The following is a 17550-nucleotide window of genomic DNA, read 5'->3' as shown; positions in this document are numbered from 1 at the left end:
CAGCTTCCACCCTGGCCCCTATGCGGCTCGCCTGTGTGCAGCAACAATCCTCCTTGCCTGCCCCGCCCTGCCCCCCGGACAGCACAGTGGCGCAGGAAAGTTACCATTAATGAGGCAAGAAACAAAGCAGCTCTGCCGAGGAACCTGCGGCAGTGAATTGCCCACTATCTCCACAAGAGTTTCCAGGAGATTTCTGAGGGAGATTCCCATGAAGTGAGGGAGTGTATCAACAGCCTGTTCCACCGCTCAGAATAGGCAAGCGGTGGGAGAGAAGCCTGCTTTCTGCAACATTCCTGTCCTCAACAAATCACTTTAGCAATTCCCAAAATCAGATCCACTTACCAGGGGCCTCCTCTCCTATTTGCGCTTCGCCAAGATCCGACTGCTGTGACTGGCTAGGCTCCTCCAGGGTAGAAAAGAGCTCCTGACTGCATGCATCTCTGGCCCCCGAGCCATCCTATACATCTGGGACCCCTTCTCTCTCTTCGTCCAAGATTTACTCCTCCTCGCTCGGTCCACTCTTTACTGGCATATGAGCCAATGAAGTATCCACAGGGGCCTTCGTAGTGGAGATGTGGTCATCACTGAGTATTGCATCCAGCTCTTTGTAGAACCGGCAGCTTGTGGGCACAGCACCGGAGCGGCGGTTTGCCTCCTGCGCCTTGTGGTAGGCATTACGCAGCTCCTTTACTTTTACCATACACTGCAAAGTTTCCCAGCCGTGGCCCCTTTCTATCACGTATTGAGAAATCTGCCCGTAGGTATCATAATTCCTATGGCTGGAGCGCAGCTGGGACTGCACAGCCTCCTCTCCCCAAATGCCAATGAGATCCAGCAACTTGGCATTGCTCCAAGCAGGGGATCACCTGATGTGGGGAGCAGGCATGGCAACCTGGAAAGATGTGCTGAGACCACTGCACACACCACCGAGCAAACAGGAAGGGCACTTTCAAATTTCCAAAGGAATGTACAGGGTGAGGATGACGGTTGGCAGAGGGCACCTGAGGGCAGAGTGGCAGAGTTCAAACCGATGACCAGAGAGGTGAGAACAGACATTGTGGGACACCTCCCGGAGGCCAATCGCAGAGCTGTATTCACCACGGTATCTACACTGGCATTGAAGCACTGTAGCTCCAGCACAGAAAGCTCTACGCCTCTCGTCAGGGTGTTTTTTTAAGAGCACTACAACTGCACAGTTTCTGCGCACTAAGTGGCTTGGCATTGTCTACACCTCGGGAGTTACAGCACAGAAAGCCGCTTTACTGTGCAGAAACTTGTCAGTGTAAATGGGGCCTAAGCATCTCTGATGGTATCTTCTAGACTGAGCACTGAGTCCCATTGGGTAGATAGCAAGATTAACCTAAATAATCTATACAGGAGCCCCTGGAACCCCATAAAGTTGGGTCCCTAATCCATGAACTTGAAACTCCTTGAAACTCATTTACAAAACTTTTCTTAAAGATTACATGAATATATTGTCTCATACTATAGAATTAGAATTTATAAACCCTATTCCATGATGAGATATCTTTGAGCTATAATGTATCTTAATTAAAATGATCTTTAGATAGTTTTTCCCTCAAAAAGCATTTTATCAAAAAATTCCAATTTAAATTAAAAAAATCAGTTTTGATTTTTTTAAAAAAATCATTTATTTTTATCCACCTTGGTAAGTAGTCTGTAAAAATTTCAGTCACCATAAAAATTTCAGTCACTTTGCATTACATCACACAATTTTGAGATAACTTAAAAACACTGTATCTTTCTGAAATATAGTTAACTTTTCCCAACAGTTCAAAACTAGGGGGTAAAATTCTGGCCCCACTGAAGCAGATGGCAAAACTCCCATTGACTTTAGTGGGGCCAACATTTTACCTTAGGTCTTTAAGTCAATATACAATCCTTTGTAAAAATCAAACAGAACTGAAACATGCTATTCGCTGGTTCAGTAATTTTACCTGAATTTTTAAAGTTAACACGGTACTTTAAACATCAAGTGCCAAAAAGAAAGAGGTTACAAGAAGGATTTGGATGATAAAAGAATTTTAGATAAAGTAAGTAAATCCTCTAAGAATATTTGTTAAAAACCCTAATAGTATTTTGGAATACTTGTCTGATAACCTTTTTAACAAATGTTTCTCTTTCATTTTTACATATCATGGCTTGTTGCCAAGAAGCATCTTGTACTGACAAATCTAACAATTTTTTGTCATGATACTCAAGTTCACAGATGCAGATACTAAGACAACAGAACTTCAAAACCATTACCTATCTCCCTAGATACTGGCAGTTTGGAAAGCTTCATCTGATGCTCAAGCTGCCTGAACTCAAGTGATGCTAGTGTATTGGAATGATTGAAATCCACAGAATGCAGATAAAAAGGAAATTAGAGGGTATACCTAATTTAGTAAGACATATGCGCATTACTTCTCAAAACTTGTATTCTTAGTAGTAACAAATTAGTTGCCATGATTTCAACAGCTTAAAATTTTACATCCATTTATTTATTTTGGAAAATAAATAGTAGCTGTAAACTATCAAGACCATTCTCAAATTAAACACGCATCTACAGCCATCACTAAATGCATGTCACAATGACACTATATAGTCACTACCACACTTAAAAATCAAGCAAAAATAGGATACAGATTTATAGCTATATCTGCATATCTGAAGTACAAACTCGTACTCTAACTATTAAATTTTTAAACATATTCAGACGATATTTCAAGGCAAACAGATTTTGTATTAAACTTTAACCAGCTAGAACAAGTCCGTGCTTTTGAAAGGAAGAAAATATTCCATTTGAACACAAGTTGTTTATGTCTTTCTGCAGGCCCACACAAACGCACATCAATTTCTCCTGGTTTCATTACAGTAGCTTTATTAACACAATTTTAAATGGGGGAAAATTTACAATGCTCTTGATATGAAATATTGCAAATATATTTTAGTTTATCAATTAAGTTTTACCTGGGGATTTTTTGTTTGATCTTGTTTGCATCAAAAAAGACTGGCGTGGCAGCAAAGGTGATGATGGCAAAGACATTGAGACGCCTTTAGTCAAGTTTAGTCTATACATATCCTCAGGTACATGCTGATTACCAGTGGGAGAATCTGCACTGTAGCCAGGTGTCGCAATAATGTGCAGTGCATTCTCTGGGCAGGAGTCTCCTGCTGAAAATAAAATGTGGTTTGTGATTTACGAAATGCACTGAAATAAAGGTGAGACAATTACACTGAAATACAGCCTACAATATTGGTACGAACATGCACCATCCACTAACAAAAGTCTACTAGACCACTCCTACCATGGTGGGGAAAAGACCACCTCTCAATATTTCTATCACTATAGTATCTAGGAATCAACAAAAAGCCCTGTGAATACACAGAAGGTAGAGCAAGTAAGCAGAATTTTGTTTCTAACATCATTCAGAAAACAAGCTTTTAGATAAGATTACTATTGTTTAGAATTTACCCTTTGAGGCAAAACCACATTACCACAATAAGACACAAATATTTCTACAGATGAAAAGGTATTTTACAACTGCTGTGATGCCCTGAAAGCCATGCTTGTCTGCAGAATCACAACTAGAGTGGAAATCTGGAAGAGTTTTCAACCTATGCCAGGAACAACCTTATGAAAGAAGGTTAACAGTAAGGGACCCTCAAATTTGGCAAGTCCAAATTTGACCTGCCTTTTTTTCTGCTTGTATCCGTAAAATCCAAGACATGGGCTTTGATAAATAAATGTTTTTTTATTTAAGAAAAAATAAAAAATTGTTGGTTCACAATACAATGACAAACTAGTGTGCATATCTAAAAGAGGGGGAACTTATCAAGAAAAAACATTTTAGTTCAATAGCAGACCGAATTGCTATACTTTTCAAAAGCCTGATTGCTCACAACAATGAAGGAAGGAAAACAGAAGGCAAGGCAGACAAGCCAGATGTGAAAAACATATTAGTTTTTCAGGCGTCAGTGTCTCAAATAGAAATCAACAGAACTCAAAAACAAAGCTTTATACCAAAATGCATCTGATATTTTATTTCCTAATGAAGACATTATGATTATTGAAATTGTAAATAAAAAATTGATAATTTTAAACTCAAAACTATAGTTAAAAGTGAACCAGTCTCCCAAAAATAAAAAGTAAAGCAAAAATATTATATATATCCTGACATATGAGAGAAAGAAAAGTCTAGAGTAAAGTTTAGCCTATATGCTCAGCTACCACAGTCAAGGCACATTGCTACTACAAGGATGGTTGCCATAAAAGAACCTAGATAAATTAGAGTTATAGAGAAAACATACGCTTCTTACCAATTCCTCATATTACCTTACTGAAAGAAAATAAACTTGATATTTCAATTAGATTCAGACCTTGTATGGTCAAGTTTCCTGTTTATTTTGTAGCCATCAAAACCTACAACCTTTTTAACAGCTGTTCTTCAGCACTTTCCATCAGATGCAGTCTATTAATACAATCTTTAAAGCATCTTCTTGTATTTCCATACTGTACCATAAGAAAACCTCTTACCATTTTTAACAAGATTGCAGAGTGTATGTAATCTTCCTAGATTTGGAGAAAAAAATGGGATGCATTTGTCAATTTAACTAGCAAGCTTTGAAACAGCACACATGGAAGTTCGAGATAAATGCACAATCATTTAACAGGCAAAAAGTCTAAATACACAGTGGTTTACTATTTCCAAAAATAAGTGCATCTCAAGAAGTCTGGTTCATATAACCAGACTTACTCTGTTGTCAAACTTTACCTCTAGGAACTATACAGTGAGATATGCTTTCTCTTTGAAAGATGAATGAACTGCAAAAACTTCACTCTGGCTTTCAAAGTTCTCTCACTGAGTTGTAAGTCCTAAAACACAATTAAAACACAATAGCAGGCTAACATACCACCTTCCTAATGTTAAGTTTATCTTCAGCTCCTCTCTCAATTTTCAGCTCCAACAAAGCTAGAACTGGTTGGTGGTGGGGTACGCTTTTTAGGGATTGAGTTTTAGTTCAATCACAATGAAGAATAGAAATTGTAAAAACTAAGGAAAATATAAAATTACATATATCTAAAGTGCCTTTCATGACTATTGTTGAAGCTTCGCTACTGGCTCAAAACCCTCTGTGAACTAGAAGAGACACTTCAGTGTGTAGCAAGTTGCAACACACTGTGTGTAAAAAGATATTTGCAAAGAAATAATGAAACAAAAGACCAGTGATTTTAATGTACAGATTTATAACCTCACAGGATGAGATTTTCAAAAGCACCTAAAGGAACTAGGCAATTAATTTCCATTGACTTTCAATGGAAGCTAGGCAGCTAATTCCCTTAAACACTTTTGAAAAATCCAACCCACACTTTTAGCATCAACTCTGCACCTATTGCACGTCAACCTTGGCAACTGGTACACTATAAATACAGGATTTAGATTAGAAGTTACAGGCTCATTTATAACCTTAAAGACAAAACCAGTGAATATAAAATGAGGGGTTTCTTGGACCAGGTGTATGTAGGATACACAGAGAAGCAAAAAAGAAAAGGAGTACTTGTGGCACTTTAGAGACTAACAAATTTATTTGAGCATAAGCTTTCATGAGCTACAGCTCACTTCATCGGATGCAGCAGGAGCTCACATTCCATTTATGTCTTTGGACAAAGAAAAAAGTGAGCGAGCAAGCAAGCAAAACGCAACTATAGCTAACTGCAATTTGAAAATATTGACATTGTTGCTAAGATTTTCACTAGACATGTTACAGAGGCTGCAATTTGGAAATTGTGCAAGCATTCCAGCTGTGATGGCAGTGAGACGGTGGAAAAAAAAACAAAACAAAAAACCCCACATACAGAAAGAGGAACAAAAAGTTTTTCCTCTTGCAGGAAATAAAAGCAAAATAAAAAACAGGAAAACATTGGATCACACATTTTTTTCTATTTTATTGCTGTGAAATAAATTAGCAGCGTTTTATATTCACACTTTTTTAAATATAAAAACAGCAATTATTCTAGTCTGCCTTTGCTGCCTACTAACTCTTTGAAAGATTAGGCTGTTAAATGAAAACTAGTGCAATAGAGCCAAATTCAGAGGAGTGAAACTAGGACTATCTTCAATGAAATTACATGATAAATAAATTTGGCTACAACAGTAACTTTACAAGAATTTTTAACATTTGTACATAGACCATCCTGTCTCAGCAATTTTTATTATAGCAGTATACTGCCGATGTTTACTTTGATTACACCCATGATCATGTCTGTTGCGACAGCAGCACAGACCAAATTTCCATTACTTGAATTTCAAGAGCAACACAAAATTAAAACACAGAAACCCTTCTACCTGCACTCAAGTTCTTTCAGCTTGACAGCAAGCTCTCACATAGGTTCATTCACAGATCCTTGCTCACTAATACACTGAGTGCATAGTTGCCATAATTAAACAGTTATATGGGGGGGGGGGCAGACAGGAAAACAAAACTAATTTCTCTTACCTCACTCTATGCAACTCCCACCACTATGGATGAATGGATCTGACTAGCAAGTGTTTGTACCCAGAAGGGAAAACAGCTCTTGAGAAACTAAGATTGGCGAAACTAAAAGGGAAGACCATTAGGAACAATGGGGAAGGAGCACAGTCAGAGGGGAGCAAAACACCCCAGGAAAGAACCAGCCCTCTGGCTGCTCCTGAAGGACCCCTCCAAAAACCCATTGATGAAAGGCTGCATTACCTAATGCAAGCAATTCAGCTAGTAGTTTCGCACGAAGGTATGAGCCTAGCAGAGAAGGCAGCCCAACAGAGCTCATCAATTGAAGCATCCTGAACTCTGTCCCAAGACATAAACATGGCTTGGATAGAGCAAACCCAAAGTTCCTCTGAGGTGAGGGAGGCTTGTAAGGGCTTCTATTCCACTGGGGAAATGACATTTCTGAATGCCTTGTACCCTCTGTAAGGCCTTTCAGGATGAGGACAGCTGACTACGATGTAATGATTATGTAAGACTTATTATACTTAATGGAGAACTTGAATTTTAACAGACCTAAAACTAAACGCTTTATCTAATCCTATTGAAAACAGAGGATAACAGGAATGAAAACCTTTACAGGCTTTTTTCGTATATATTTCAAGATTAAGCATAATAAAAACTATTTTATTTCCCCATTCAGTATACAAGCTGTATAGTGTGGAAGAGACTTTGGAATTCTAATTATTATAACATTCAAGAAGAGGATCTAGTTTCAAACACCAACAGTTAAGTTAATGAAAATACAAGCTCTGTCAATACTTTGATTAGGTCTGAATACCAAGGACAACAAATATCCCATGGACTCTTTTTTACAGATATTTCTGAGGCATCAAGGGAAAAAACAAAATCAGCAACATCTGCTGAATTGAGACAGGCTCACAGGCCACATAACAAAAACAATCTTCTTGACATATAGAAAGGATGTAAAAATGGGCCATAACAGCAGAAATTCTGTCCCCAACCCCTTTTTTAAGATGTATTGCTAATAGGTCTGCTCTTTTAACAAGCCTCCATTGTTTTAAAATATTTTGGCAGGATACACAAACTATAGCAATTTAACAGACTTATTCCTTTAGTTGGTCACCTTTCTAATGTACCGTTCCATAGTCTCTTGTTAGGAGACAAAGCAAATGTTTGAGGGTTTGGGGGGGTGAAGAAACAATGCACACACACAAAAAAGTATCCCAATTGGGATTGGGGGGAGAAACTATGAAAACCTTCAAAATTGTAGCTAACAGTCCTCCCTTTATGGAAGAACAATCAATAACAGTGTTTAGATTGAGGATGACAAATTTTCAGCATGCATTCTACCAAGCCAGTTATAGATCTTTCCTGTAAACCTCTTTTGATCTAGGATGATAGTCAATAAAGAAGGATAATCCCCCAAATAAGCTAGGAAAAAATCACTTTGATCTCTTCTGTTATTCACAGTTGAAACTCTCAACTTCCCATATCCCCTTCCTTTATTTCCCATCCCTTAACATGCTGAAGTAGTTTAGGACCTTATCCTGCAAACACTAAATACCAGGCACAGGCCAATGGGACAACTCATGGTAGAAAATTGTTTATCCCATAGCGTTTGCATGACCACTGCCTTATGTTATTAGATCTTTCCAGCAGGAACCTATCCTTTTCTTTATTTGCAAGCTGATGCATACAAACTATAGATGATGTCAAGTCCATTACTTACTCCTGGGGGAATTCTGAGCCACTGCACATGTGCAGAATTTAAGTCCCCCGCAGATTTCTTTGCTTCCCCACAGAAAAATGACTTTTCTATGAGGAAGCAAAAAGAAGTCACAACACTGATCATGCGACCCTCCCCAGCAGTATGTTTTGGGTGCTCAGGGCAGCCGGCAGAGAGGTAAATCACTGTGGGGCAGAGGGTGGAATAGGGAAAGACCCAGCGGTGGCTCCTACCCTGTGCCAGGATCATCTGCTAGTCCCCGCTGGGCTGGGCAGGATTGGACTTCCTCTTCTCCTCCATGGTATCTGGGGCCAGGTCAGACCCACCCCCAGATTTCTCCCCAGGCTGCAGGAAGCCCTGCAAAACTCCCCACTACCACCCTTCCTGTACCCATAGCTCCTCAGCTGCAGGGGGAGGGATCCCTGTGCAGGGAGCTACTCCTCCATCCATCCAACCCTCATATGCAGATCCTCCCACCAAGCCCCACTCGCTCTGCACCACGCCAACGAGCCACCCACACCCGGATCCCCATCTTATCAAGCCCCAACCAGCTGCACCTGAATCCCCACCCCACTGAGCCCCATTTCCCCAGCATCCTGACCCCACACTGAACTGCCCACACCCAGACCCCCCTGCAGAGTCCCATTACCATTTCACCCAGAACCCCCCCAACAAACTCCTGTGCATCCAGATTTACACACACACACACACACACACACACACACACACACACACACACACAGCTGCATCCCCATCTGAGCCACCTACACCCAGATTGTCCCCACACAGAATTCTCTCAATCCACACCTGGATCCCCCCGTACTTGGATCCTGCCTTGCTAAGCCTGCCTGCCCACACCAGGTGCACCTGGCACAGAGTGGCAGGGCTCTGGGGCTGGCCTAGTCCTTGGGCTGTGTCAGGGTTGAGTGCAGTCTCACCACTGAGTATGTGTCCCGAGGGGGAGGAGGGGCGGGAACTGGACAGTGATCTCTCACCTTTGTGCAGCCAGTGGCCTGTGCTCCCCAATGCCATGCTGGAGCCTTCACATGTATTTGACAAATAAAATTTGCTGAATTTTAAAATACCATGTGCAGAATTTTTAATTTTTTGGCACAGAATGCCCTCAGGAGTATTGAAGAGCACCGGAACAAGCAAGATGGCAAGGTCTGCTTTTTCTCTGATACTGCATCTTTTTCATGATAAGTTTCATTTCTTTTCACAAGCACATTAAACCTGTGTTCCATCATCCACAATGGTTATTTATTGGCTTTGGGGCTGATTTTAAGATGTTGACTTATAATGTCCTAAACAACTTGTAACCTGGAACTCTTCGTCACGGTTCCAGACCTTTAGACCTCACAATCGTGCCTTTACTGACTAAGCATAAGTTTTATTAGCATTCACAGCACATGCAAGACCTATATCTTTCTCCCAGCCTTTAGGAAATAAGGGAACTCTTGCTGCAATTTTTGCTGGAGTTTTGGTATCCACAGATAATCACTGTAGTCTATTTTTTAGATATATTTATTTTACAGAATAACCCATGGAGGAAATACTATAGTCAAACTCCACATCTCTCTTTCTCTCTCTCAGCTTATCATCACTGTAATTATCTTGCTGGTTGAAAAGAAGCCCTAATATATGGTTTTGGTTAAGACAGGACAAAAATTATATTTGGGAGAGTGGGAGAGAGCATGATTGTGAAAATCATAAAAATCAGTAACAGTTCATTTAGCCTTCTTTGCATATGGTTCCTATTCTCTTGCCACCAACAGTTCAATGATCTCTCTGTTAAAGTTCTAAGTGATCAGTGAAAACAAGTCCCAGAAACCAACAAACTAACAGGTTGTGTGCCCATACAATACCATGGGATTATCCAACATCCTGAATTACTTTCTACTTTGCTAAACACTGTCTCATGCAGCTGAATGAGATTCTTCGTGACATACACAAGAATATACATACACAACTCCCACTAATGGGTGCACATAGAGGAGAAAAGAGATTCCACAGATTAGTGGGGAACTCTGAGTGCTGAAGAAAAAAGATTTGGTTTCCCTCATGACATGCCATTGTCAGATGCTATTTCAAACCCCAGAGTGTGCCATCACAATCTCTAAATTTCAGGTGCCACAAAGATTACTGAATCATTCAAAAATTATTTTTTTAAACCCAATTTGCTTCACATTTCACCCCCATCCTGATTTTTTTCTTCTTGGGAATGAACAGATGACAGTATATGGGGTAGGGCGGCACGGTCCATCTGTTCTCTACACACCTATTTTCTTAATCATTATGTGCTGATAACAAAGCTTCAGTTGTCTCTTACAGAGATTTCATCTTTTTTAAATTAAAACCAGACAACTCAAAGCAGGTAAGAATGTTGCCTGGGACAGAGAGGACAAGCTATCATGCCTTTGTCCCCAGGACAAAGAGACTCATTCCAGACCCATGGTTAAGGAATGGGGAAGAGAATTTGCTTCCAGAGCATTACCTGAAGAGTTTGAGGCACCAGAGCATCAGGTCCCCATCCCTGGGAACCTGAGACCCACTCCCACCAACAACAGTATCAACACTGGGGAACTGGAGGAGATGTTACCTCTAACACATTGCCCAAGAGTAGAGGCCAGAGCATGAGGCCCTGGCTCTGGGAAAAGGAAACTAACTTCTGTCACCTAAGAGACACCTTTGAGAGGTGGGGTGAGGTGGGGAAATCATTCAACTATATGTTTTCCTGTCACACCAAGTATGGAGGGACAAGACAAAGGAAGGACCTAGCCTGTGAGGAGAAGGCTCATCAGGAGTTAGGCATCTGGACTGCAGTGAAAATGTATTAAATCAGAACCAATCCAGGGCAAACCTTAAAACAAGAAGTTCAATGCCTGGATGAAAATCTGAACCCGTCTGTTTTGATCTGAACCCATTTGTTCATCCTCAATATCTACTTCCCACCCACTGATTACTTCTCCAACAGCCCCAAATCTGAACCACTAACAGTAACTGAGGTTTTTGCATTAGCAAAAATTGTTTCCTTTAAAAGTGTTACTGTTAAAGACAACTATTTTTAAAAGAAATTAAAGTGAGAAATAGAAATTAGAGCATTTGAAATAATGATTGCTTGTGAATACCCAAATGTCAAAGCTAGCTTTGATACTTGGAAGTTCTCTTTGGAGTTAGTTTATGGAAAAAAGAATTGCTTCACCACACAAAATACCTACTTGCTCAGCAAAAAAGGCACTGACTAAAAACTCTTAAATAATAGCCAACTGCCACAGAAAATGGGTAAAGCATAGCAGAATAATCAAAAACAGCTCCATATTTTTAGCATGAAACAAAGCATCTTCTGTTGTGAGACATTTTTAGAAGACTGACCAAAAGTCACACTAAAACTTGAAAGGATTCCAGCACAAGTTCAACATTCCACTAATGGTATCAGAACCTCATGCACAAGAAAGACCTTTTTCACTTAAAATTCAAAAGTCTAACATATAGGGTTGACGTACCAAAAGCAAACTGGATTTGCATATTTAGTTTTAAAATGCAAACATATTTTATTTAATGATTTTGCAAGCCCTGAATTTGATGACAAGGTACCTGAAGCCCTGCTTACTGTTGGCTTAGTTACAAGTGTTAATCAAACACTGATGTTTAATGAGAGATCACATAGGGAAGGTGAGGGTCAAATACACATTCTAAATAAACAGCTTCAGCTGAGACACAAATCCTTACTGTTAGAGAGAAGTCTTCTCAAAAAGGTGCAACTTTTCTTTTTAAAGGACTAAATAGGTGGCCTAATAAATAATTTTTTGCTTGCCAAACAACTCCATTTTGCTTTTATTATAAATGAAAGTGGCAATTTAGCTACAGTGATTTAACTAAATTCTCATGTCAGCGAATTTAACTGCATTTGTATTTGGTATTCAAGAACTGTGCCTGTACTGTAGGTAAAGCTTTTAATTCTGGCCTAGAATAAAATAATCCTAAATGGAGAACGAAAAACAAACAATATGACTGGATATTATTTTAGCAATCAAAACTAAGGACTCTAAAGCAAATGCCCAAAAAGCACAACAGTCACTGACTTTTTTTTTTTCCCCTCAAAAAAGGTATTAAAATGAGAGCAATGTCCAAGTTTCTTAATTATAATCTACTTTCCAACCTCACATAACATTTGCTCAACACAAGAATGATTGTTTTTTGACAAAATACATTTTTACCTGATTTATCCTTCAGAATATAAAAATCAAAAAGGTGTTTGAATATTTCAAGCATAATAGAATTTACTATTAAAAGTAAAAATGTTACTCAGATTTTGTAAAAAGAAAAAGAGTACTTGTGGCACCTTAGAGACTAACAAATTTATTAGAGCATAAGCTTTCGTGAGCTACAGCTCACTTCATCGGATGCATTTGGTGGAAAAAACAGAGGAGAGATTTTGTACACTCAAATACTTGTTCTGTATTATATTATACATTTAGATCAAAGATGTTTATATAAAGAGACTAGGATATGAGGATATGGTAAGACAAGGTTAGAGAAACTGAAAACTAAGAAGGTCAAAACTTATTCTAAGAAGAACCTTTGATAGATTGTAAATACAGAACATTTATTAAAAAAAATAAAAGATTCAAATCACTAGATTTACTGCGTATCCCAATAAACATTATAATATCCATTCACAAACAGCCAAAAACTTCAATCTGATTCTTGGTTTCCTCAGATTCTATACCTTTGTGGAACTTGTTAGAAAATTCACCATAATAATTTTTCTGTGGCATATCTTGGTTGCTTTGGACACAATATAAGTTGTCAAAGAAACAAATTAAATGCAAAAAACAAAAAACCCACAAATGACACCAATTTTTATTAAAATCAATGCATTTTTCATGCATGCTTTGTGTACATTTGATGTTAAACTTTGATGAGGTTTTTCTGCAGGAAGAACAGTGCACGCTAAGCACAATACTTCCATTATTCTTGTTCCTTCAGGCCTGATATTGGGGTCAACAGAACACTACTGCTCACGTTGAACTAACTGAAATAACTGACTGGTCTGTATGCGAAATTTTTAAAAGTCACCCTTCTTCTGACCTACTAGTCAAGCTTCAGTCAAATATAACTATATTTTACATCCAGCGCGGTTATTTATTTGGATAATTATATTCAAAAACTGCGTTTTCCTAAATATAGCCTATTCTTTCCATGAAACAATAGTGCGGCATGTTTAAGGGAAAAAGCAAACAAACAAAACACATACTAGTGAAGAATAGGCAGTATAGGAGACCAAAAGGAAACACCAATGGAATGTAAAAATCTGTAATATTTTTAAAGAACTTTCAAATAAACTTACTATCTAAAACTCTATAAAAATATCAATTTCCATAATTAAATGTTTATTTTTGCTTAAACCTCTGAACATTAAGTGTGTAACAGTGTGCTGGTCGTGCAAGCATGGGCGTAGCCAACATGTCTCTTCTAGGAAGGCAGCCTCATTTAAAGCTTGAGTTTAGACAGTTAAAGTCAACTGCTAAAACATGTGACAGAAGGATCACGTGACCGCCTACAGGAGCTATATAAAAAAAGCTCTTGATTCACGCCAGCTATGTTAGAGGCTCTCTACAGTGATTAAGGAGGAAGCAGGTAAATGGAGACAGGGAAATGGAATTTGGCCTAAAATGGCTTGAGGAGAGAAGTGGGGAAGCACTCAGCCCAGGAGGGATGGTGGAAAGGGCCTTGGAGACAAAGAAGGAAGTAGTCCCAAAGAAGGAAAGACTGGAACCTTTCGGTCAGAGTGGATGGCACTCCACTGTGTATAGTCCTGGACTGAAGCACTGGTTAGGGATAGACACCCGGGTTCCCCTATACTAATGGTCCCCAAACTTTTTATCCCGCACCTCCCTTACCCCTATCTGTGCCCCTCCAGCCACAGCTCCGAGCAGGGCAGGGGTGGTCCTGTCGGGCTCAACGGGTAGTGATCAATGGCTCCATGTCTAGTTGGCAGCCGGTGTCAAGTGGAGTGCCCCAGGGGTCGGTCCTGGGGCCCGTTTTGTTCAATATCTTCATAAATGATCTGGAGGATGGTGTGGATTGCACTCTCAGCAAATTTGCGGATGATACTAAACTGGGAGGAGTGGTAGATACGCTGGAGGGGAGGGATAGGATACAGAAGGACCTAGACAAATTGGAGGATTGGGCCAAAAGAAATCTAATGAGGTTCAATAAGGATAAATGCAGGGTCCTGCACTTAGGATGGAAGAATCCAATGCACCGCTACAGACTAGGGACCGAATGGCTCGGCAGCAGTTCTGCGGAAAAGGACCTAGGGGTGACAGTGGACGAGAAGCTGGATATGAGTCAGCAGTGTGCCCTTGTTGCCAAGAAGGCCAATGGCATTTTGGGTTGTATAAGTAGGGGCATAGCGAGCAGATCGAGGGACGTGATCGTTCCCCTCTATTCGACACTGGTGAGGCCTCATCTGGAGTACTGTGTCCAGTTTTGGGCCCCACACTACAGGAAGGATGTGGATAAATTGGAAAGAGTACAACGAAGGGCAACGAAAATGATTAGGGGTCTAGAGCACATGACTTATGAGGAGAGGCTGAGGGAGCTGGGATTGTTTAGTCTGCAGAAGAGAAGAATGAGGGGGGATTTGATAGCTGCTTTCAACTACCTGAAAGGGGGTTTCAAAGAGGATGGCTCTAGACTGTTCTCAATGGTAGCAGATGACAGAACGAGGAGTAATGGTCTCAAGTTGCAACGGGGGAGGTTTAGATTGGATATTAGGAAAAACTTTTTCACTAAGAGGGTGGTGAAACACTGGAATGCGTTACCTAGGGAGGTGGTAGAATCTCCTTCCTTGGAGGTTTTTAAGGTCAGGCTTGACAAAGCCCTGGCTGGGATGATTTAACTGGGACTTGGTCCTGCTTTGAGCAGGGGGTTGGACTAGATGACCTTCTAGGGTCCCTTCCAACCCTGATATTCTATGATTCTATGATTCTATGGTAGGGGACACGGACAGGGTTAGAGGGCCAAGGCTGGAGCCACAGCTGGGGCCAGAACCGGAGCGCCAGGGGCACGGGGCCACACCAGGAACGGGGCACGAGGGGCCGGTGGCCAGAGCCAGCAGCTACAACTGATAGAGCTAGAAGCAGAGCTGGGTGGTGCTCCCTCCCTGACCCACACTGAAGTTTTTCCCTCAGTGGTATCTGTTGAGTTGGCTCTGGTGCCCCCTAGAGTGGCGCTCTCATAGCACTGGTATAAATGATCCTGCCAAACCCTCAGATCCTTTTTGCTTGCTAACTCTGACAGCAGAGTAGGACGACAGATTTTGGAATGGACATGAGCAACACATCTTGAAGAGCAGCAGCTACGGAAGGCTAGTAACTGTTTTTTCTTCCTTGAGCCCTTGTTTTGTCCATTTCAGTGTAGGTGACTCCCAAACAAACGTAGGAGGAGGGTTCGGAGTTTATTGACAAGCAGATTACAGCACCGCTCTCCCAAATCCAGCATTGTCTCTAGCCTGCTGAGTGATGACATTGTGCGAAGCAAAAGTGTGGACCAAAGAATACATTGTCGCTCGACAGATGTCATGGATAAGGACCTGTGCCATGAACGCTGAAGTTGCTTGTGCCCTTGTGGACTATTCTGTCCGGGCTGGAGCACAGATCTTCGCCACATCATATCACATACGGATACAGGACATGATCCACGATGAAATTCTCTTACCTGAGACTGGGAGATCCTTCATCCTGTCTGAAACAGACACAAAAAGTTGAGTAAAAAGAAAAGGAGTACTTGTGGCACCTTAGAGACTAACAAATTTATTTGAGCATAAGCTTTTGTGAGCTACAGCTCCCTTCTTCAGATGCATGCAGTGGAAAATACAGGGAGGAGATTTTATATACACAGAGAACATGAAACAATGGGTGTTACCATATACACTGTAATGAGAGTGATCAAGTAAGGTGAGCTATTACCAGTGGCGGAGGAGGGTGGGGACCTTTTGTAGTGATAATCAAGGTGGGCCATTTCCAGCAGTTGACAAGAATGTTTGAGGAACAGCGGGGGGGGAGGGATAAATATGGGGAAATAGTTGTACTTTGTGTAATGACCCATCCACTGCCAGTCTTTATTCAAGCCTAATTTAATGGTGTCCAGTTTGCAAATTAATTCCAATTCAGCAGTCTCTCGTTGGAGTTTGTTTTTGAAGGTTTTTTTGGTGAAGAATTGCAACTTTTAGGTCTGTAATCGAGTGACCAGAGAGATTGAAGTGTTCTCCAACTGGTTTTTGAATGTTACAATTCTTGACATCTGATTTGTGTCCATTTATTCTTTTATGTAGAGACTGTCTGGTTTAGCCAATGTACATGGCAGAGGGGCATTGCTGGCACATATCACATTGGTAGATGTGCAGGTGAACGAGCCTCCGATAGTGTGGCTGATGAAATTAGGCCCTATGATGGTGTCCCCTGAATAGATATGTGGACACAGTTGGCAACGGGCTTTGTTGCAAGGATAGGTTCCTGGGTTAGTGTTTTTGTTGGGTGGTGTGTGGTTGCTGATGAGTATTTGCTTCAGGTTGGGGGGCTATTTGTAAGCAAGGACTGGCCTGTCTCCCAAGATCTGTGAAAGTGATGCGTCATCCTTCAGGATAGGTTGTAGATCCTTGATGATGCGCTGGAGAGGTTTTAGTTGAGGGCTGAAGGTGATGGCTAGTAGCTCACAAAAGCTTATGCTCAAATAAATTCGTTAGTCTCTAAGGTGCCACAAGTACTCCTTTTCTTTTTACGGATACAGACTAACACAGCTGCTACTCTGAAAAAAGTTGAGTAGTTTTCTGAAACCATTTAGTCCTTTCTCTGTAGAAGGCCAGCACACGTCTGACATGTAGTGAGTGAAGCCTCTGCTCCCGTTTGTCGGCATGTGGTTTCGGATAGACCGAAAGGAATATGTCCTAGTTACTATGGAATTGTGAAACCACCTTTGGAATGAAGGCCGGATGATGATGTAGCTGGACCTTGTCCTTGAAGGATACATGTATAGAAGTTCTGAAGTAAGGTTCTAATCTCTGAAACCCTTCTGGCCGAAATAACAGCCACCAGGAAGGCTACCTTCCAGGACAAGTAGAGCAGAGAACACATTGCCAATGGCTCGAATGGGGAACTCATGAGCCTTAACAATACCAGGTTGAGTCCAAGGATGGGATTGGTTGATGTACCTGGGGGTACAGCCTGTCAAGCCCCTTGAGAAACCAACTGCAGACCGAGTTTGCAAAGACAGATCAGCTGTTTCAGCTACAGTGAAATGTCAAAACTGCAGCCAGGACACCA

General features: G+C 40.8%; 1 protein-coding gene across 1 annotated transcript in view; it reads right to left on the bottom strand.

Moving 5' to 3' along the window:
• The window catches only part of TANC1 (tetratricopeptide repeat, ankyrin repeat and coiled-coil containing 1), a 212023-nt gene that overhangs the window by 129261 nt on the left and 65212 nt on the right, over positions 1–17550 (bottom strand). Inside the window, 1 exon segment of the mRNA XM_038421221.2 lies at positions 2974–3177. Within this exon segment, the coding sequence (XP_038277149.2) occupies positions 2974–3177 (204 nt within the window).

Source organism: Dermochelys coriacea, chromosome 11 (genome assembly GCF_009764565.3).
Source record: "Dermochelys coriacea isolate rDerCor1 chromosome 11, rDerCor1.pri.v4, whole genome shotgun sequence".
NCBI classification, from domain to species: Eukaryota; Metazoa; Chordata; order Testudines; family Dermochelyidae; genus Dermochelys; species Dermochelys coriacea.
Note: the sequence above shows the minus strand (reverse complement) of the source record. Positions and strands in the feature narration are given on the sequence as shown.